The sequence below is a fragment of the Leopardus geoffroyi genome, chromosome A1 (genome assembly GCF_018350155.1).
Source record: "Leopardus geoffroyi isolate Oge1 chromosome A1, O.geoffroyi_Oge1_pat1.0, whole genome shotgun sequence".
NCBI lineage: Eukaryota > Metazoa > Chordata > Mammalia > Carnivora > Felidae > Leopardus > Leopardus geoffroyi.
In genome coordinates this window covers 14,655,649-14,677,562 of record NC_059326.1, presented here as the reverse complement: position 1 = coordinate 14,677,562, position 21,914 = coordinate 14,655,649, and the positions used below count along the sequence as shown (strand labels likewise).

General features: G+C 41.4%; 1 protein-coding gene across 4 annotated transcripts in view; it reads left to right on the top strand.

Annotated features, from left to right (window-relative positions):
* DCLK1 (doublecortin like kinase 1) overlaps window positions 1-21,914 on the top strand; it is a 349,882-nt gene that overhangs the window by 292,974 nt on the left and 34,994 nt on the right. For all 4 annotated transcript variants that reach the window (XM_045473943.1, XM_045473936.1, XM_045473962.1 and 1 more), the window contains exons 10-15: window positions 282-401; window positions 4,909-5,055; window positions 16,641-16,774; window positions 18,791-18,868; window positions 19,248-19,344; window positions 21,489-21,569. In XM_045473943.1, coding sequence (XP_045329899.1) covers window positions 282-401; window positions 4,909-5,055; window positions 16,641-16,774; window positions 18,791-18,868; window positions 19,248-19,344; window positions 21,489-21,569 — 657 coding nt within the window. The remainder of the gene's footprint in view (window positions 1-281; window positions 402-4,908; window positions 5,056-16,640; window positions 16,775-18,790; window positions 18,869-19,247; window positions 19,345-21,488; window positions 21,570-21,914) is intronic.

Sequence of the window (21,914 nt, the reverse complement as noted above, 5' to 3'; positions counted from 1 at the left end):
TTACTTGCTTCATTTACCGTTGTGATTTAAGTTTCATTCCATCCTTCTATATGCAGTTAGAGTTATCCTGATAGGTTCTAAAATTACGAGCATCATCTGAGGACCTTTAACAGCTTGTGGTGATTGTAGGCTATCCGAATATCAGGATCTAAGATATATTCATTATATTTTACCAAAATATATCTCCTTTGATCCTCAAATAGTATAGCTTCACTCATGTGAGTTAGCTCCTCATATGTTTTGACGTGTATATTGATTAAGGTAACTTTTCCCTCGAACAGGAGCACATGATCCAGAATGAGGTGTCTATTTTAAGAAGAGTGAAGCATCCCAATATTGTTCTTCTGATCGAAGAGATGGATGTGCCAACAGAACTGTATCTTGTCATGGAACTAGTAAAGGTGTGTATCTTAGAAAAAGAATAAACTTACACGAGGCACCATGCTTTTCTATATAATAGATAGCGCTCTCTCCTTTATTCCCTTCCATCAGTGTTTAGTCTCTCATTTCTATGCATTGGCATAATGGTGAAGAGTATTAATACTAGAATTTTACTGCAAGAGTTCAAGTCTCAGCCTTGACCTACAACAGCTTTCTGACCTTGGGTATACCTCTCTGCACCTCAGTTTCCTCGTATGTAAAATGAGAAGAATAATAGCACCTACCAGGAGTGTTATGGTGAAAACAAGAGGGATGGCTTCTATCATGCACTTACTAACACACAGAAAGTGTTAGATACCATTACGATCATTGTTGTTATCATTTTAGTGGAAATCGTTCACATTTTCATGAACGGCATGCAAATGTCCCAACCATTCTTATATTTAAGAAAGGCTTTAAACTTTTAGTCACCAACCTAACAGAGAAACAGCGCAGTCTAACAATCATGTGAATATTCTGCGCCTTTCAGTAAATGTTACAACCTTGTCCTGTCACATAAGATTACATTTGTGTTTTATTAATCACAGAATATGGAAATGGCCATATGTTAATAACGGCTGAATCTACGTGAAAGGTGACTCATCTCTTGCCTCTACTTCCATATTTAACATTTTCAGTAACTAAACGTTTTTTTTTTTTTTAATTTTTTTTTCAACGTTTATTTATTTTTGGGACAGAGAAAGACAGAGCATGAACGGGGGAGGGGCAGAGAGAGAGGGAGACACAGAATCGGAAACAGGCTCCAGGCTCTGAGCCATCAGCCCAGAGCCTGACGCGGGGCTCGAACTCACGGACCGCGAGATCGTGACCTGGCTGAAGTCGGACGCTTAACCGACTGCGCCACCCAGGCGCCCCCAACGTTTTTATAAATTTAATGTTTAGTTTGCATGGAGTGATAGTTTTCACTTTTCTATTTTGTTGCTCTAACTGAAGGTGTGACCGATTTCTACTTCACTTGTAAAATGTCGTAAACCGGTCACACCACCCTCTGCATCAACTGTGCACATCCATCAGTGAGAGCCTTGGGCTCCAGGAACCCTGTTTGGAATCCCACACCCCAGCTGGTGGCAGGAATCAATACTGTGGAAGGTGGTGTTTCCTTGGGTAAAGATTTAAGACAAAGACAGCATGTGATAAACTAATCTGTTACTATATAGAAAAAATATTCATTCAAAGAGCCTTTAAACTTCTACTATTCAGAGTTGCCTTACCTTAGAGCCGTTGGCTTTTTTTTCTTAGTGGCTATTTATCTCTACAGGTGAAGCCTCCTTTTTCCTTCCTCATGTTAGGATTTGTTCCTTCAGAGAGGTGGGACTTATTTGTTTATAGTGATATAGGTTATTGTCACATTTGAAGCTGAGGGAGATAAAAAATGGTAAACTGTTCTTTCAACAAAGAAAGGCTGATTTCAGTTATTCAGAAGATTTTCATATTGATGCTTTATTGCCAAATAAAGTTTGGTAATTACCAATATTATAAAATATACTTTATCTAGCACCAAGGGTAATATTTTTACAGTGACTTTAATTAAAAAGAAAATTTTTTTTTTACATTTATTCATTTTTGAGAAACAGAGAGAGACAGTGCATAAGCGGGGGAGGGGCAGAGAGAGAGGGAGACGCAGAATCTGAAGCAGGCTCCAGGCTCTGAGCTGTCAGCACAGAGCCCGACGTGGGGCTCGAACTCACAAACCACGAGATCGTGACCTGAGCCAAAGTCGGACGCTCAACCGACTGAGCCACCCAGGCGCCCCATGACGTTAATTTTTAGAGCAATAAATTTAAACCATTCCTCTTGCCCTTGTGTGTGCTGTTAAACATTGATTATCCCCCATTTACTGGCTGATTTTTGCAGAGTTAAGGCCAACTTAAACTTGAAGCTGAGAAATGAAAGAGGCAAAGGCTTAAGAGTTCGGAACACATTTTGTGGGAAAGCCTAGTGTGATTGTCACTCATTTGCTTAGTCAGGCGACAATAGCTAAGTACCACTGGGAGGTCCTCACTTCACTTAACAGCCTTCTGCGAATTTCCTCTGGGGGACCAAGCTAGCCTAACAAGGCCAGAGAGTGTCTGCATAGTCCAGCATCAGGACTTCTCAATTGTACCACCAGATCATACCCTTAAATTTAGGCTGACCCCGAATTGCTGTGAGACCAGGTCTGGAAGTATCCCAGGAAGTGAAGGCCAACCCCAGGCTTGACTTGAAAGGCTTCCACAACATTTCCCCCCTGAGAAATCTAGCTAGGGCTATGCCTCTCAAACCCTAAATGTCCGGTGGTATGCCAGAGTGCCTGCAGCTATAGGATAGACAAGGCTTATATTCTGGAAAACAGTAAAGTAACAGTTATTATGAGTGAAATTCCATAATTAATAAGGATAGGCCTTTAGACTTCTGCCTACAGATGTGTGCACATGGGAACTGTGTATGTGTTCAGAGGAAGGCAGGCCTTATGGGGGGAGGTGACCCTGCAGCCAGGACCTAATTGATCAGCAGGAGTTAGAAAGACAAAGGGACTAGAAGCAACATTCCAGGGGGGAGCCTAGGTGGCTCAGTCTCTTAAACGTCCGACTCTTGATTTCAGCTCAGGTCATGATCCCAGGGTTGTGGGATGGAGCCCAAGTCGGGCTTTGAGTTGGGCGTGGAGGCTGCCTAAAATTCTTTCTCTCTGCCTTTCTCTGCCCCTCGGGCATGCATTCTCTCTCTTCCTTTAAAAAAAGAAAAAGGGGGGGGCACTCTAGGAAGGGGGCTCTAAGGACAGGTCTGGAATGCAGGGTGATCAGGGCATGTTTTAATGATCTGGGAAGAATATCCTGGCTGGAGCGTAAAGGTCCAGCTAGCGGCAGGAGATGAGATGAAACAGGTTGGCATGAAGCAGGGCAACTGAGCATGGAGAGCCATGGGGGAAAGGAATGCTGACTTCCTGAAGGGAGAAGAAAATGCCACCATTCCACGTGGGAAGGCAACAGTCATTTCGCCGGATGTTTTGTATGAACGTCCTGGCAAGAGGGCACGTTGTGAGGCCACATGACAGCCCCCAGGGATAGTGCAACAAAAACCTTCACCCGGAAGATGCAGTGGATGGCCCGGGAGGCTGTGCATGCGGCACGCCTTATGGGAAGGACTGGCTGACTGCTTTGTTGAGGATGCAGAAGAAGGGGGGATACAGGATGCCCGGAGCCTGTCTGGATAACTAGGACACCCGTGGAGTCATTGTGGGGTTGCCGTACTCAGCCACGCACACATCCGGCTGCATCGGGGTGCTGTTCCTGCAGACCGCAGTGAAAATCCCACCTCCTGGAGAGGCATGGAGACAACCTGTAAACCCACATCTGGCAGCCTCGCCTTTGAGAGAAACAGAAGGCTGAGAGAAAGTGTTCATGTTGACACAAATGTATGTGTTTAGTTTGGGAACTGAACGGACCGTGGGAGAAGCCCCCTGAGTTAAGGCTGTACAGGGGAGCAGAGGCCACGCCAGAGGGTGACATTCGAAAATTGTCAGCCTGCACGGGCTGTGTTTTATTTTTGCTATTTAAAAACAACAATGCAATCCCTTAGCACCTGAGGCAACAGATGAACACAGTTGGCTCCTGTGCTCGGCCGTTTGGTGCACCGTGTGCAAGAATGATGCAAACGTTGTTAGTAAATCAGACCCAAATTTCTGAAAGGGCTTCAAATAAATAGAACTAAAATTGGAGCCTACAATCATCCTGTGTCTCCAAATAACAATAAGTTAGCAAGGAACAAGGGAAACAAAAGTTCCGATGAATAATGGCCCTAGAAAACTTTCCTTGAAATTTTTCCATCCCCCTCCCTCCTCCTCTCTTTCTCTCTCATCTTTAAAATGACAGTTTCTGGTCCTTTCCTCTGCTCCTTACAAAGAAGCACGTTATTGAAAAAGAAAACAGTACACCCACTCCAAGAGAGCTAAATCTAGAGATTGAAGGGAATTGAGTGTGTGTGTGTGTGTGTGTGTGTGTGTGTGTGTGTGTGTGTGTGAATTTCACAAGCCCGCAGAACATTTTGTTAAGGGTGTGGTCTGCACTATTACCTGTTTCTCATTTGAGGAGGTTTAGGATTATGACTTTGAACTTCTGTTGGCCGTTGGTACAAGGCACGTAGCACGTGCCACCGGGGCACCCAGGTGTGTGTCACAAGACTGCTGCCCTGGAGACCTGGCTTCCCCTCTCCACCGGGGCTGGGGCTGTGGTCACGACTGCGTGTTGGATGGCAGGGAGTCCTTGCCCTGCTTCTTTGAGCCCTGGAAGAGATGCCACTGGCTTTCCCAGTGGGGAGAGAAATCACCATGGAGTCCATGAGCCTTTGAGAGGAAAGTGGCAGGGAAAGCCCTGGGAGCCCAAAGACTCTGCAAGTATCATTCATGTCCCTGAGAGCGTGTCAGTTTCCTCTCCAGGCGGCCCGATCGGACCATCTGTTAATGTGCTTCTCCACCTGCCGTTCTCTTCTCAGGGAGGAGACCTCTTTGATGCCATTACTTCCACTAACAAATACACTGAGCGAGACGCCAGCGGGATGCTGTACAACCTGGCCAGCGCCATCAAATACCTGCACAGCCTGAACATTGTCCACCGGGACATCAAGCCAGAGAACCTCCTGGTAAGAGGGATTCTAACCTCAGGGGTCTTGAGTTCCAAGCACTCATGAGTGAATATCAATCTTTCTTTTTTCCTTTCCTAATTTCTTCCTTTTTTAGAAGGAAGAAACTACCTTAAGGGCTAGTTTCCAGCTGGACTTCAGTAACTAGCTAGAAACTAGCCTTTTAAGTTTATCTATAAGGATTAATGTACCATTAGGAGTATCTGACTAATCAATAGCAAATAAAAACCTGAGACAGGGTTGGGGGAATAGAACTTGGAAACTCTAGGGCTGTGGTTAATACCCTGGGCTAAGCCAAGATAATCGTGAGCATTTACATGCCTATTATTTATCCACGGCATTTTGATGTTAAAAGTTTTTACTTGGGGAAAGAAAAAAGGAAGCCCTTGGTCTCCCAAATTTATATTTCGATAATATGATCTAAAAGCTAAGACAATAAATCATGAGTTTTAAAGTCACCAGCCCTTCAGCATAAAAATAATCATAACGGGGACTGATTTTTAAAATCACAGACGTCCTCACCTTCCTTTATGACCATTTGTTTTCCTTTTACATGAACTCAGCATCTTTGGGGGAAACGCCGAGAATTCTTTATGCAAGCAAGTGAGGTTCCTTTCCTAGTCCAGTTGTTAAGGGGACAGTTTTGGAAAGAATTGAGGAGACAGAGATTGGGCATCAAGGAGCTGTCACTGGTGAATATGGGAGTAACATAAACTTTACTGGCTCTCCAGGCTGGAGTTTTAATGAAATCTATTCATTTTCTACTCCCCCCCCCCGCCGCCGAAGATACTAGTTCTTTTACTTTCATTATCTGGGCCCAAGAGTCATGTATTATATATTACTGTTAGTTTGTTCATCTCTTCAGAAATCTGGGAATTGCGGATTCTCTTTATAAAGCAGTGTTTCTCCGAGGGTGGTCCAAAGACTCCCTGCATCTGAACTACTCCCAGATGCCTGTTAAAAATGCAAATTTCTGAGCCTCCCTGTAGCCCTAGCAAATCAGAATCTGGTGACTGGTGACAGGGTACAGATCTTCATTGAAACAAGCTCCGCTCCCTCCCCCCCCCCCCAACCCTCCGCCCCATGACCCGAATGAGCATTCAAGTCTAGCAGCAGATGAGCCACCCAACTCCCACCGCACAAAAAAGGCTGGGGACATCTGCTGTAATGGAGACCCACCCGTGTGCTTGCCCTGCGCTTTTCACTCATTCTCTCATTTAATCCTCTCAACAGCCATGTGGGGTAAGTTCTGTTACTGTCCCATTTCACTGGTAAGGAAACTAAGTCCCTAGAAGTTCAAAGACCTGCCTAGAGCCATTTATAACTCACATGTGGAGGAACTAAGATCTCCACCTAGCTCTGTCCTACTCCAAAGCCTAAGCTTTTAACCACTAGACCCCGTGAAGCTGTGAATTAGGGATATTTATTGTGTGCTTGCTCTGTGCCAGGGGACAGAGAGACAGGCCTTCATCGAGGTGACATTCAAGTAGGCTAAATCGGCATTCAAGAAATAAATATGCAAGCAGTTAGTTAATTGCAATTATGTTTGTAAGCTTGTAGCTACTGGCTAAGGAAGGCAGCTGAGGTCAATCGACGGAGTTCTGACTTAATTGCACCTCAAATTCCACATCTCCGCAGTAGCCTGAACATTCTCTTCTGCATAGTTGCCTCCGTAAACTGCAGCAATTTTCTCTTGTCTGCATTCATTATTCCTGTGTCCTGAATTATGTAGGATGGTCTCGTGGGAACAGACTCACAACTGAGCCTTTGTTTCAAAACTTCTCTAAACCCTGAAAATTCCGTGATTGAAAATTAAAGTTTCGTTTCCCTTCCCCCTCAGCAGTTTGCTTTTGTGTGACATCGTTCACTTGCTTCTCACCAGAGCATTATCTATTTCTGTAAATGCCATAAATGATTACTTAGCAGCGTTCTTTCTCTAAACTTACAATTTGCAGGACACTGTGAAAGTACTGTGCTCATTCTAGTGTTCTACTTTCTAAATTACTCAAAAAGAAAAAAAGTTCACTCCTTTTTTCCTTTCTTTTCCAATGTAAGAATATGAAATACACACATGCCATTGGAGTCATTTGCAGTCTAGATTTAATATAGAAGCAGAAGTAATTCTGCTTCTCTAGTAGAGGAATTTCTTACTCTCAGAGAGTAGTAAAGTTTGGTGAGTTTTGCAGGGATAAATCTATTTATAGTATAAAATAGGTAGAAGAATAAAATAAGCTTAACAAAATTAGGATGACGTCACTAACTGAACTTGGGACTTCTGTTAATGTCACATTCTATTGACCTTTTTGTGGAAATAAGAGAGAATCGTCATGGGAGGCACATTCGCATACTGAGGATTTATAGTCAGATGGACCAAAGTTCAAAACCAAGTGCTTTACTCGGAATTCGACTGGCTAGTCCTATGAGCTTGAACAAGTTTCTTAACTCCTTTGAGCCTCCTTTAAGGGGATTTTATGAAGATAAAGAGATAATACGGCACTATTAGCTTCCTTCATTTTTATTCCCCATTTATTTGTAGTAAAAATTAAATTACTCCTAGAAATAAAACTGTTTCACGATAAATTGTATGTTGTAAAAATCATCTTCCATCTTTTTTGACATTGCTTTTAAAATTTTACTATTTACCCATGCATGGATTTGGCATCTCCTGGCAAAATGTAGAGCTATAGGCCATTTTTGAAAAATGCTATGACAAATTTAATGTGAAGACTTTGAATCCATCTTTTTACTCCCAAATAAATAAACTTACCAAATAAATAAAAAGGCCTCACAACACACTTTGCATTACTCTTTTATTAAAGGGACCTCAAAAAAGCCTAAATTGTTGGACTGCTAACAAGATTTTTGCTAGTTAAGTGTTTAATGATTGTTATAAGTATTATTCTTAAATTCCTAACTCAGCTATAGATTTCACTTTATATGGTATTATACATATAGAACTTTCAAAATTTTTTATTTTTAATTCTTACAGAACTCTAAAAATGTTGTAGCTTAGCCTTAAGAACCTATTTTGATCTATTCAAGTCTAAGTATTTATCAAAGCCTTTTAATGAGAAAACATGATTTGATGTACAGTGATGTTTCCAGCCACATTTGGGGTGAGAACTGGGAATTGACGCAATATAAATAACCCTATAATTTTATGATTGTATCGTTACTAGGTTTTTGTTTCATTTTGCTTTGGTTTTTGATGTCACAAGTTAATCATGCCAGTGATTTTCCATGGTTCTTTTTCTTTGTCAGGCCTGGAGCTTAATGATCATATTGATGAGTGACCGCTGGAATGAGAGGGTGGATGAGATGAAAGAATGAGTCAATGAGTGACACTTCTTCCCAGACTAGGGGACAGATCCAACATGACAGGTCCAGGCCATTCCTCATTCATCACATGGAGGATTCACATGGGCTTCAGTCTACATGTCACTGAATGAGGAGACAAAGTGCAGTGTTTCCCCAACTGCACTTATGCGCAGAACCAGTGTGTGTGTGTGTGTGTGTGTGTGTGTGTGTGTGTGTGTGATGATAATATATAACTAAAAAGGAACTTGTTGCTTTTTAAAAAACACACAAAACCGTGAAAATGCTCTTACGGAGATCCACGCGTCCAGTTTGCAGGAGTCACCACTAGATGGCAGGCTTGTACCCTTGGCAGGAAAAGTCCTCAGTAGCAGCCTGACTTTCTTCCAAGGAGCTGGGAGGATCTTTGAAAAATGTGTATGCAGATGCCACCTCCTTAGGAAAATTAAAGTATTTACTGGCAAAAATATAACTTGCATCACCATTTATTTATTCCAGAAATAAACTGTAATTTTCTTGAAATACAGAAGTTTATATTCAAGAAACTTTTTCCTTCTAAACTCCCCGGTACTCTCTGGAAGAAAGCAGTTTCTCAGAGAATCTGCTTCTCTTGGTCAGAAATTTTCCTTTAGAAACTTTCTGTCCAGGTGTCTGTACCTGTTTCTACTGCCCATCAAAATGGCATGCCTAGCACATGACTCTCATTGTCACTCTATAGATTGTACATAGCAGGAAGATACCCTGTTCCCTCCAAGGGATGACCAGGTACGACCAAGAGATGGGGTGTTCCAGCTTGGATTCATTTCCGGTTCAGCCAGCCCCAAGCCCATGAGATGAATGGATTTCCTTCTGCCTTAATCCCAGAACTCTTAATCCCCAAATAGGTCCATGGTACACAAGGCAACAAGGTACACAAGGTACACAAGGTACACAAGCCACAGATAGAGTGCATGTAGAAGTCATAGACAAAAGTACAGTCGAGTAGATTCTGTAGTCAGTCCACTGTCATATGATCTCAAACCAGAAGTGTTGATTAATGGTCACGGGACCCAGAAGAAAGGAGACAGGGGCCTCTCAGGACTCTGTCACTAGCTGTCACCCAGTCAGCATTATTAGTGATGTGAAATGAAGATGTATTACGGCAAATGACAGAACTGAGATCCAAAAGTATCTTTGGCTCTATGAGGGTCCCAAATCAGTAAGATGAAATTTGACAAGAGAGGAACATAAATCCCAATGGACTGAGTGATCTTGGTAGAGTTGTTTTAATGATCATTGCAGAAAAGCAGCAATGGAAAAACTTGGCCAGGCCACGTGAAAGGCAGTTAATTGACCGTAACTTCAGCGTGAGCCTCAGTGTGATACGATTCCTTAAAAAAGTGCCCCTAGACTCCTTTCACCGAAAGAATGCTACATCAAGAGTCCTCTGTCTTGCTTATACTGATTGCCACTCTGGTGAGGAATCTGAGCACAGCATGACAGGGACCTGGAGTTTAGCCCACAGCAGGGATGGAGAAAGTAGAGTGTGGTGGCTCTGGTCAAGTAAATGACACAGAAGATGGAAAAACTTTTCTGTGCTGTACTTGAGAGCACTGAACTCTAAAGAGAAGACATTAATTGCTGAGAGATTTGAGGTTGATATAAGAAAAAAAAATTCTAACAATTGCACCAGTTTGCAAATTAAACAGCCTTTACTATACGTAGCTTGTGGTCATTGAAAATGTCCAAGCAGAGGGGCACCTGGGTGGTTCAGTCAGCTATGCCTCTGCCTTTGGCTCAGGTCATGATCTCACGGTTTCTTGAGTTCGAGCCCTACATCGGGCTCTCCGCTGTCATCGCATAGCCCGCTTCAGATTCTCTGCTCTTCTCTCTCTGCCCCTGCCTTGCTCCCGCCCCCTCAAAAATACATACATACATACATACATACATACATACATACATACATACATAAAAATAAAATGTCCACGCAGACACTGAATGATTATTTTTTATAGGTGTTTAGAAAAAAAAATTCTGCTCTCTGAATTTGGATAAAAATTAAGGGAAAAATAGAAGAAAAACAACATTGTCCCCAAACATTATTTAGTACAATCATATACCAGTTATTTTACTAACACATTTGCTGAGGGCCCTTTTCCAAGGACCTATGATGGCACAAGGAAGAAGAAGACAGGAAATAAAAGTGTAGTGTGCTGCCGGGGTTGGCCCAGGTCTGTCTGGTGCACTACTCATCCCTTTTGTGATTAAGGACTGAAATAACATCCCTCATCTCACTTAAAATGACATGGTCTTATTGGAGTAGCAAAGATTAATAATAATAGTATATAGCGTTGCCAAAGTTATTAGACTACCCATCATCTCATACATGTTGGTGCGGAGTAACTTCATAGAAGCTTTTTGAAAGGTCATTTGGTAATAAATAACTGAAACCTTCAATAGTATGTGTATCCTATGACCGAGTAATTCTAAGTCTGGAAAGGTAACCTAAAGAAAAATAATCAGATATGTATACATACATACAGATATTCATCCCAGTGGGTTTTAGTATGAAAAAATAGAGATACGTATGTATGGAAACAAGTTACCTCAGGGCACCGATTAATTAAATAATAGCATGATGAGGAGGGAGGAGGACATATGGTTAAAACCTTAGACTTGGACATACCTGAGCTTAAGTTCTGGCTCTGCCACTTACTAGCTGTGCAACATTGGACAAGTTACTTAACGTCTCTGAGTCTCAATTTTCTCATCTGCAGAATATCAGTAAGATTACTTAATAGGTTGTTGTGAAGATCCAATAGGGTAATGAACATGAACTCCTCAACACAATGCCTCGTGTATCCTGTGTGCTTACTAAGTAGCGGTGGGAGTAGATGTTGGGGTTATTATCATGGTGCCTCCATACAATGGAATATCCAGTAGCCACTGGAAATCGTGATGTAGATACAGGCTTATTCACTCAGGATATATTGTCCAGTGGAAGGAGAAGGGCAGGAAAGAGAGGTAAAGAAGGGGCTGGAAGTTCATACCCCAAAATGCTAACAATGGTTATTTCTAGGTGTCAAGATCATGGGTGAGTTTAATTCCTTTCCCTCTATAATTATCTGTCTTTTCTAATTTTCCTACAGTGACATGTTGGATATTACTCGTGTGTCAAAAATGTAATACCAGTTTTTAAAATGGCAGTGACACTGAGTTCCCAGTTTTAGCAAAAGGCTAGTATGTACAATGGCCAAGAGAATCCCGAACGTGCATGTTTTGTGTATCTCAATGCAGCTGCATAGGACTCCTTTTGAGATAGTTTCATGATGATTTTAACGTGAGGATGAGAATCAGGTTTCCGGGAGTCTCCATTCATCCTTCTGTCTTCCCAAAAATCTCTAGGTAATACCTTAAAAGCTATTTTATTTTTCGCTCTGCTGTTGTTACCCCTCTTCTGACTTCTATATGACATTCACTGTTATTATGTCATTTAACGTTTGATTTCATAAAGATTTTACATGTGGGTATAAGATAGTTTTTTTAAGAATTAATTTTTTTCCAGGAGGTTTAATTTTAAAGTATGTGGACCATAAAGTGCATTTTAAAAAATAATCTCTTGCATTAATGTTGTTTTACTTCACTTCTTAAAGATTAAAGATTTAAATTTAATTCATTTTCCTTAGGATCGTAAAGGCCATATACCATGGCCAGAGGAAAAGCAACGTCTTTTTGAAGGGATACCATATTGGTTAAAAAGTAAATTGACTTTTTTTTTTTTTTCATGGCTTTGTCAATTTCATGCCACCTTTGTCCGATTCTATTTGGTGAAATAATTTTTTAGTACCTATTGAGCTCCTCTGTGAAAATATTTCCGTGGATACTAATGATTCATTAGCCAGGATTTCAACAGGGTTATCCTTGAATTCACAGCAACATTGAGAATTATGTTTGTCCCAACACATCTGTTATGTTAGTCAGCTCTTAGTTCTCTATTATGGGAATCTCAGAAACCATTTGCCTGGGTTCAGGTTATCTGTGAATTTTCATATTATTTTATGGCCACCAGCTGCATTTTATGACTATATATTAAATCTTTTATTTTTTCAAATAACTTTTCCAAATGGTCTCAGTTTCTAATCCAAAGGAAATCAGGCCTATGCCCAAACATCTACTGTTCAGCAAGTTACAGCTACTGCAAAACCCTAAATAAAAGAAAAGAAACAAAAATAAAACTCTTCTTTAAAAAGGAAAAATCCTGTGCGAAATGCCGGTGTGCCAAAAACCTAATACCTGACCTTTCACTATATCTGTTCTTGGTAGGACGTGCCTTCAGCTTTTAATTGGAACCTTTTTCATAATTGTTGCCATTTAACACATTTAGTCTGTCAAATCATGGGATGTCTTTATAGCCATATAATAAACCCTAGAGAACAACTTCTCTGACTGTAGCCATCTGCAATGATCACAAGAGTAGCTTACAAAATACTGACAATCTTTATGGTAATAGGATACATATGGCCGCCCACAATTATGGGTAGCTGCATTCAATTAGTGTTGTACAATTACACAGTTTTATTGCTTAGTTAAAACAGTGAAAGCACTACATACTGGTAATTTGCACTAATCCCCGTCTCTTTAATAGCCCCTCAGTGTTTAAAATGTGGGGGAACATCTAGAGTATTTAAAGGGTTTGGGATGAACATTAAATTATATCTCATGTTGTGAATACTCGTTGATTGACAATGTACTCCCACCTCACTTGTGGGTCGCGTTTTATGGAAGCTTTACAATACGGTGAAGGCCAAAGTCCTTTTTACACCAGAACCCCACTTGCTGGATCAGGCTGACCAAGCCCATACTTGCAGCCAGTTAACGTCCCTCGTGGAAGATGGTCAGCATGAGGAGACGTGCAGAGGAGCGAAATCACAATCGATTCAGGGAGCGCTATAAGCCAAGGACTCCACATTTTAAGTGTGAACTTGTTAGAAGCTTTTCCAACTCCTAACTTTTAATTAAAAACTCAGTTCAAAGTAAATTTATAGCTGCCGTTTGGGAAAATACTTTCTGGGGGATGGTTTTGCGAGTGGTGGGTGTGCGTGTGCGTGAGGGTGTGTGTGTGTTTGAAACAGATGTATTTAGCAATCTGCGATTTGAACAGAGTTTTAATTACATTTTTCAGTGGCCTCACTCATGCCCCTCTGTATCTGGCTCCGTAAGACATAAATAAGGGTGAGCCCAGCTCAGGGTGCAGCAGACGCTAAGGGTGAACCCCAGTTGTGAGGTGGCTGTGTGGGGACTCAGGAAAGGTGCTCTCCCATTGGAGGGGAGGAAACGCTGGAATATATTCTTCTGTATCCTTCTCCCAAAGTGTTGACAGAGAAAAACCCAAAGCAACCTTGTTTCCTGCCCTGCCTGACCGTAAGTAAGTGAAACACAATTCCAAACGAAAAGCCTGGACATTTATTCACCTGCAAAAACATTTTGCCGAAGCATTTCTAATGTAGTTGTGTCTAGAAGTGTTTTCAGTTACATGGATTAGGCCTTTGTCTCTCAGTTCTTATTGTCTATCATAAGCATCACGTTAACTACTTTATGTTCATGAAATTCTGTTTTTTCAAAGCAGAGGAAGGGGCCACCGTAGAAGTGATAAAGATAAAAAGAGCATTAAAACGATAGATTCTGTGTTCTATTTAAAAGGTGTTGGTTTTATTTTTGAAGAATTACTGCTTTCACATAATCCTAAATTTTAGGGACAATTTTTTTTAGTGCTTGTTTTCCCTTAGTTGTTGAAACTTTGAACTTTATTGTTTGGCTACGTTAAATATAACTACCACATGGCTATGTATGAGATGGAAATCCTATCAAAATGTAGATACTCAAAAATAAAACCTTTGCTACATGTAAGAGAATTACATAGTCACAGTCAGAACCAAAATATGACTTACGACTGGATCTGCCAACATCTGCTTTCGTCCAACTTTTGAATCAAGTTAGGTGAGTATAGATAGTACGTTTAGAGGAAAACCACAAAATTCCTGTACAAATGGAGTTGCGTAAATTGAAACCTGCATCTGCACAACCTCACAAAACACGCCCCGTGGATGTTCGGACTAACAGAGCCTCAAAGCGAGAGATTATTTCGCATTTTAGGAAGGTTATTACTAAGAAAACGGAAGTAAGGAAGTAAACAATCCTGCTTTGTCTGGGAAGTAAACTAGACGATCTTCTAGATATATTTCCATCTCAGGTTTCTGCTCATGAAAAACATTTGGATGGCCAGAAGGGCTGATGCACTAAAACTATGATTTAGGGATTTCTTTTGCTGGAAAACATTTAGGCTGGGTATGATATGATGTTTTGTGGCTCTGATGCCTCTGAGCCCCTAACTTGCTCCTGCTGATGGGCTAGAGAGCTGCTTTGTTAAAGGAGTGAGGACAGTGTCTATCCCAGATGACAACTGGGCAAAGTTACATCTGTGAGGGACATGCAGCTGTCTTTGCCCTAACGACCTAAGTGCAGGAGACCCCACAAGTCTCTGGACACCTGCCCACAGGCGCAGTCTAGATGGTGGTCAAGCCCTTAAGGAGAAGACTCCATGCTCTGTGTGGAGAAAACATAAAAGGATATTTTCTGCCCAGAAAAGACACAGTCACTCCAAAAGGGAGGATCAGACTCCCCGCCTCTGCCAAAACAGTTAGATCCAAATGATCGATGCTGATACCACAGCTTAGCCAGCCAAACATCTGCACTTTATGCGGCAGTGAAATGAGAAGTTAATGTACTTTTGCCAAGGAAAGGGAGACTCGGTGTGTGAACGGTAGTGGAGCTCCTGATGTGTGGAGAGATGCCTTAGTGTGCAAGAGGTCAGACCACCATAGCAAGTACAGATGATCACAAGGCGGCAACAGTAGAACATTCAGGCTTCAACTTGCTGGGGGAGGAATTATTCTCAAGTGCATGGAAAACTTCACCATTTCCTTAAGGCATCTCCTGGTGACTGCCTTTACTGGGAACAGGAGCTTTTTAGTGTGGTTTTCTTTATCTTATTGATTCCAATGGAGGGCACTGAATTAGAATTCTGAATGCCCTTTGATCTTTTCTTTGAAATAGTAGAAGTTGTTTGGAATACTTTTTAGAGCAGACCCATTTGGTTTGATCACGGGCTGGAATTAAAGCAGTATAAATACTTGCCTATAGTCGCATGCATCCTTTTCTTGATTTGTTGGGTGAAAGACTAGAGACTTTTACTGCCTTAATAAGGAAACCTGGGCAGAATGCTGACTCTGCACCTGATAAATCTTTCCAAATTGCCACAGGTGAAATGAAATGTTAATATCCCTTTCAATTATTAATAAAAAAATGTAAATAGATTTTGTTGGAAATGTGGGCCACTGAAAATGAAGTATTTTAATATCTGTGTAGAGTTTTTTGTTCAGTTACTAAAGAACTGGATTTTTAAGGCCTCTTATATATTAAAATGGAGAGGTAATTATTTTCATAAGTTGGAGATACTGCACTGGAGACTATATTTCATTGTATTACACAAATCAATTTTAATTGTGGAAAACATTAAATACAGAGGAGCAAAAAACCAAGAAATCTGCCTTAATCCTACCACCCAGAGACAGACACACGAACACTGTGTTCTTTCAGACATTTTTCTTTCTACGTCTTCTTTTCTTTAATACACATTTTATGCAGACCAGTCTGAAATCTGCCCTTTTTTCCCCCAAATAATGTATTTCAATAAATATAAACCCACATCGCCATGTTAATGCTCATGTAGCACGCCATTGTATGAACTACCGCAATTTATTTTATTTTATTTTTTTTTTTAATTTTTTTTTTCCAACGTTTATTTATTTTTGGGACAGAGAGAGACAGAGCATGAACGGGGGAGGGGCAGAGAGAGAGAGAGACACAGAATCGGAAACAGGCTCCAGGCTCTGAGCCATCAGCCCAGAGCCCGACGCGGGGCTCGAACTCACGGACCGCGAGAGCGTGACCTGGCTGAAGTCGGACGCTCAACCGACTGAGCCACCCAGGCGCCCCACTACCGCAATTTATTATTGAATTTCCATTTGCTGGCTGTTTGCCATGTTTCCAGTTCTGCTGTCATCTAAAAAAAGATAGTCTCATATGTCTATCCTTGCAGAATTGCCTCATTTTTTTTTTTTTTACTTTATGATAAATACATGAAAGTTAAAGCACAGTGCCCCTCATTTCTTCAAGGAGGAGCTTTTGAGCTCTTCGTTTTAAGGCAATTTCACTCTTTGCTTTTCCTGTAGGTGTACGAACACCAAGATGGCAGCAAATCGCTGAAGCTGGGCGACTTTGGACTGGCCACCATTGTAGACGGCCCCCTGTACACAGTCTGTGGCACCCCGACGTATGTGGCTCCAGAAATCATCGCAGAGACTGGGTAAATGCTTTCCGTGTGTTTCCTGAAGTGCTGTGCTTGACAAAGAACTAGTCTGCTTCAAGAGTAGGGGAAAGTACTGCTCTGTGCCATCCGGACAGAATTAGCTATCAGATTTCTTTCACTCTTTTTTTTTTTTTAAACTTGAAAGTGGGAGCCATTTTCTCTGTTTCCCCAATCAAGTTGCCAATTACTGCAACCTTGTTCAAGGCTTCCATTTGGCCTTTGTTAAAGGTAGAACAGCAGTTATTAACCTCAGAGTAAAAAATGCTCGGACTAACAGGGAAACATATAGCGATGGTAATTAACTTGCTTTTGGATAAAAGAAACAGACACTGCTGTGTGTGGTGATTACAGTCTCCTGTGGTTATTTCTCTCAGCTGTCCTCATTCTCCCGTCCCAGTCTCATTTTGGCTCTCTTGGCGGTCCATTGATTATCTGTGCAGTACAAACACCCTTAGGCATCAGAGGGCCACTGGGAATTTTCTGGTTTCTGTGTGCAGCCGTATCAGATGAATGAAAATCTCTAGAATGGGGGCGGGGCGGGGGTGGGGGAGAAGGCGGGTGGCCTGACACTTAGCAAGGACCTACTGCACGCCAGGTCCTAAGCTCCTTTACTTCTTACTCTTACAGTAGATGGTATGATTCCCATTGAGCATATGAATAATCTTACTCTGAAGGTTGAATATCACATAAGCTCATGACTAGATCGTAGTTCAGTCAGCATTTGAACTCAGGTCTGTGTGAATAAAGGGCTCTTTCCAAAAAGAGCCTAGTTCTTACCAAGGATCATGGGCGATGTTCTGAAGTACTACCCTGACACAGAAGGATTGGGAAAGGGTGGTGCAGCAAGGGGAGATGGCCCTACTTTTCCCCCCAGTTAGTGGCACCAACCCACCCCCAAGGGTCTAGGTTGGATGCTCCACCATGACCCATTTGAGATAGTTTTTCTGCTCAACCATAGACCAGAAAGGTAGAAATGCAGAATAGATGAGAAGGGAATGCCAATCGGGAAATCCCAAGGGTGAGATGTAGGGTAATGAGAACTTTTTTATTCGTCAAATTTGAGTGAGTTGGGAGCCCACATCTGTAACCTTGCCTGACCTCCCTCAGAGGGTGTTGCCTCAGGCGTATCTACAGTTTCTACTGTGAGTATTCTGACAGCCTGCCAGGAGGGAGGGGTCTGGGGTAGAAAGAGAATTGCGTTGGGCTCTTGAAGATCCTGGTTGGAACCCAGCTCTGCCACAGATTGTGTGATCTTGAGGAAAACTATTTACCTCACTGAACCTCAGTTTTCCCCTCTATAATATAGGCAACAATACTTATCCTTGGGAATGTAAAGAGCTGTTAGAAAACAGCATGTAAGATAATATATGTCGGTGCTTTATAAATTGGAAATGTCCTGGGGCGCCTAGATGGCTCAGTCCGTTAAGCGTCCGACTTTGACTCAGGTCATGATCTCACAGTTGGTGGGTTCGAGCCCCGCGTCGGGCTCTGTGCTGACAGCTCGGAGCCTGGAGCCTGCTTTGGATTCTTTATGTCCCCCTCTCTGACCCTCCTCTGCTTGCACTTGCTCTCTCTCTCTCTCTCTCTCTCAAATAAATATTAAAAAAATAAAAAAATAAATTGGCAATGTCCTATATGTAATTGTTATTTCTAAAATCAGGGAGTTGTATAGTTTCAAGGGTCCCGCCTTATCTTAAAACTGATATGGCTATAATAAACCTTTTTGATGAAACCCCTCACTTACTGATATTTGGATATGATCATAAGCATGCTTTTACTTTGATTTTTATTCATGTGTCTTAGTCTCTCTCTCTCTCTCTCTCTCTCTCTCTTTTTATTATTCTTTCTTTGAATTCTGATTAGCCGGCGGGTTTTAGTTTATTGTTTGTTGTTGGGCTTTTTATTTTCTTTAGTTTGGTTTTTGGTTTAGAATAGAAGAGTCATCTATTTTGCTATGCCCCATAATTTGTCCTGGCCTGACTTTGCTAACTCTAACCTCACTTACTTTTCCAGATATGGCCTCAAGGTGGACATCTGGGCAGCTGGTGTAATCACTTACATCCTGCTGTGTGGTTTCCCTCCGTTCCGTGGGTATGGGCAGTAATCTTTTATTCCTCACCAACAAAGCATCGCTCTATTCTCTGAGTGATCCATTCCGCCTTCTTGCACAAAAGAGCCCGAAGCAGGAAAAGAACATAATAAGAACTTCGCTCGCAGTGCCTGTTATTTTTTTCTATGTTGTACATGCTAATTTACATGCCTTCCATAAATCTTCCTCATATAATTTAAAAACTCATTCTTTCTTAATTTACCAAAACAGTTCCATATTGACATTTTAAATGGCTTAAAAACACACATTTTACACATTAATGGGGAAAGGAAAGGCTCTAATGTATAAGAATGAAGAAACATGCTCTGAGTTGACGTTTTAGCGCTGTTTTTCCCTTGTTGTCGTTGTTCATCTAAACAGAAGTGGTGATGACCAGGAGGTGCTTTTTGATCAGATTTTGATGGGGCAAGTGGACTTTCCTTCTCCGTACTGGGATAACGTTTCTGATTCTGCCAAGGTAGGTTTCCAGTGCCTTCTTCTTCCTTATAGCCTGTGCGCCTTAATGGAATTACTGATTTTGACTCGTCTCATGCAGGGAGACTTAATGATATCGTTAATATGATTTCTGTCTATTTTGGTTATAATTACTAGGTTGTCCAAGAGTTCACAGTCATCAAGTCCTCTGTTCATAGTCATCCCGACTTATCAAGTGCCTCTGTTTCCCTGGCTTCATTGCTCCTTGTTGCCACTCCGGTTACATTGCTACAGGCTCTTGCTACCCCTACCCGCACCAGGCCACCTTAGATTTCCACACAGCTTATTGCTTCACCTCTTTCGGGTCTCGACTCAATTTCGTCTTCTCGGTGAAACTTTCCCAGACCACCCCACTTTCAGTTACAGCTCTTTAACCAACCTGGCTCACCTTATCTTCCTCATCTGCTTTATTTTTCTGTATAGTACTGACACCCACATGTCCATCTGGTATACCATGTAACTAGCCTTCTACCTTTCTAGACAGGTAGATTTAGAAAGGTGGATACATTCTACTTATGTAATTTATTTTCTGATTCTCCTACTGGAACACAACGTTCCCAAGACAAGGATTTGTGTCTATTTTGTTTATTGCTGTAACATCAGTGTCTACGTAGTGACCAGTACATAACTGGTGCTTAACATGTATTAAATGAATGAATAAATAAAGGAATGAGTGAATGAAACAACTAGCTAATCAATCAAAGTGAAGGAAGCTCAAACATTGAAATGATCCACACAGATATCAGGAGGAAGCTACAATCTAACCTGGATCTTGAAAGACAGCCAGGATATAAAGGCAGAGGGAAACAAGGCATGTCATTTTTGTCCATTAAACTAAGAAGAGATCAGTATCTAAGAAAACTGTAAAACTCTTACATGGAGACGATAGTAGAACTTGAGATAAAAAAGAAGACTTTTTAATTGATTCCTTAAACTTACGTCTCCAAGCATTGACTTAAATTTATGAAAAAATTCTTGTTGAGAAATAATTGACTTTTGATTATTTGGTGTATATGCCTTTCCTTTCGCTGTGTCTTGAGTGAGTTCAATTGAAAACCTGACTTTTTCTGCCTGGCCACTTTCCATAGAAAATGATGCACGTTAGGTCCAAGGCTTTCATTTTTTTCAGCCGTCCAGGACTTCTAATTACCTCTGGGCCTAGGAAAATGTGGGGAATTGAGAGAAGTGTCATAGGAAAGGCAGAAAGGTGGTAGGAGGTGGGGTGATAATGCATGGGGGTGGAGTTGTTTTTGCCTGTGAGCAGTCTCTTCAGGAACTTACTACCTTATGCCATCACTCTGTAACAAGAGGGCTCAGTCATTGACAGATAGGACCATCCCCTACACACCCATGACACCTGGCAAAGGGCATCACACAAAATAGTTGCTTTAATAAGTTCTGGCCCAGGTTGGAAAGTGAATGAATGCCTTCTTACACAAAGGAGCCTGAAGCTGGAGAAGAACATAATGAGAACTTTAAGGTAGAAATCTCTGTATCAATGGAAATAAATCATCCCCGTCACAGACTGGTACTCAGACCCTGTGAATGTAAGGAACTGGATAACACATATCTAACCATTTTGTTACATGGGAACTTCTAATCCAAGGTGGACAGATGTATGACAGACTCATCATTAAAACCCAAGCTGTGCTTTCCTGGTCCAAATCATTTGGAGCTCATGAGGAAGTCTCATTAATTTCAGAACCATTAGATCGTTTGCCCCTTAATAGTTCCATTTTATTGGTATTGATTGATGTGGAAATTTTTGAAGCAATTTTAACATATTTCTGTATTAAACCAACTTAGAAATCTGCCTTTAAAGCACAAAATTCTAGGCAAAGAAAGGAATATTAATTTTTTAACTTGTATAATTTATTTCTTTTCTACTAAATATATTTTTAATTAAATTTATTCTAATATTAACTTCATTTTTTCTCAACGATAAGCAATATCTGAATACTCGCCTTTCCTCTAACTTCTAAAGATGTTAGGTGGCTGTGGGTAAGTTGAGCGGATATATTTAAGATTTAGAGCTTTTCCAAACTAAAAGAGAACTTCTGCATATGAAAATGCTCAGATTGCTACCGTAAAAGTTAGACAAATGGAATCGAACGTTCCCTTCCGCAGGAGCTCATTACCATGATGCTGTTGGTTGATGTGGATCAGCGATTTTCGGCTGTGCAGGTCCTTGAGCACCCGTGGGTTAATGTAAGTGACTTCCTCCTTCCCCTCCACTTCCTCCTAATGTTCCTTTGGAAAACTGCAGATTTCCTAGTGGTGTCACCTCCTTTTCTGAAGTGTTGTGTTTGTATTTGTTCCTCCCCCTCAAGCCAGAAGAGTTACGGGATCTCAGTCTTGTTCCATGAGGGCCTCTGATGAATCTGTGCTGATGTGTGTTCTCGTGATCCCTTGCACAGAGCATTTTGTTTCATTCAGATGGGACTGCCTTCTAAGTGGGGAGGTGCATGTACATGGTCACTCCCCCCCCTCCCCACCCCCTAGTCTACATTCTGAATACATCAGTAAGACAGAGAAGATTTTCTGAGTCACTAC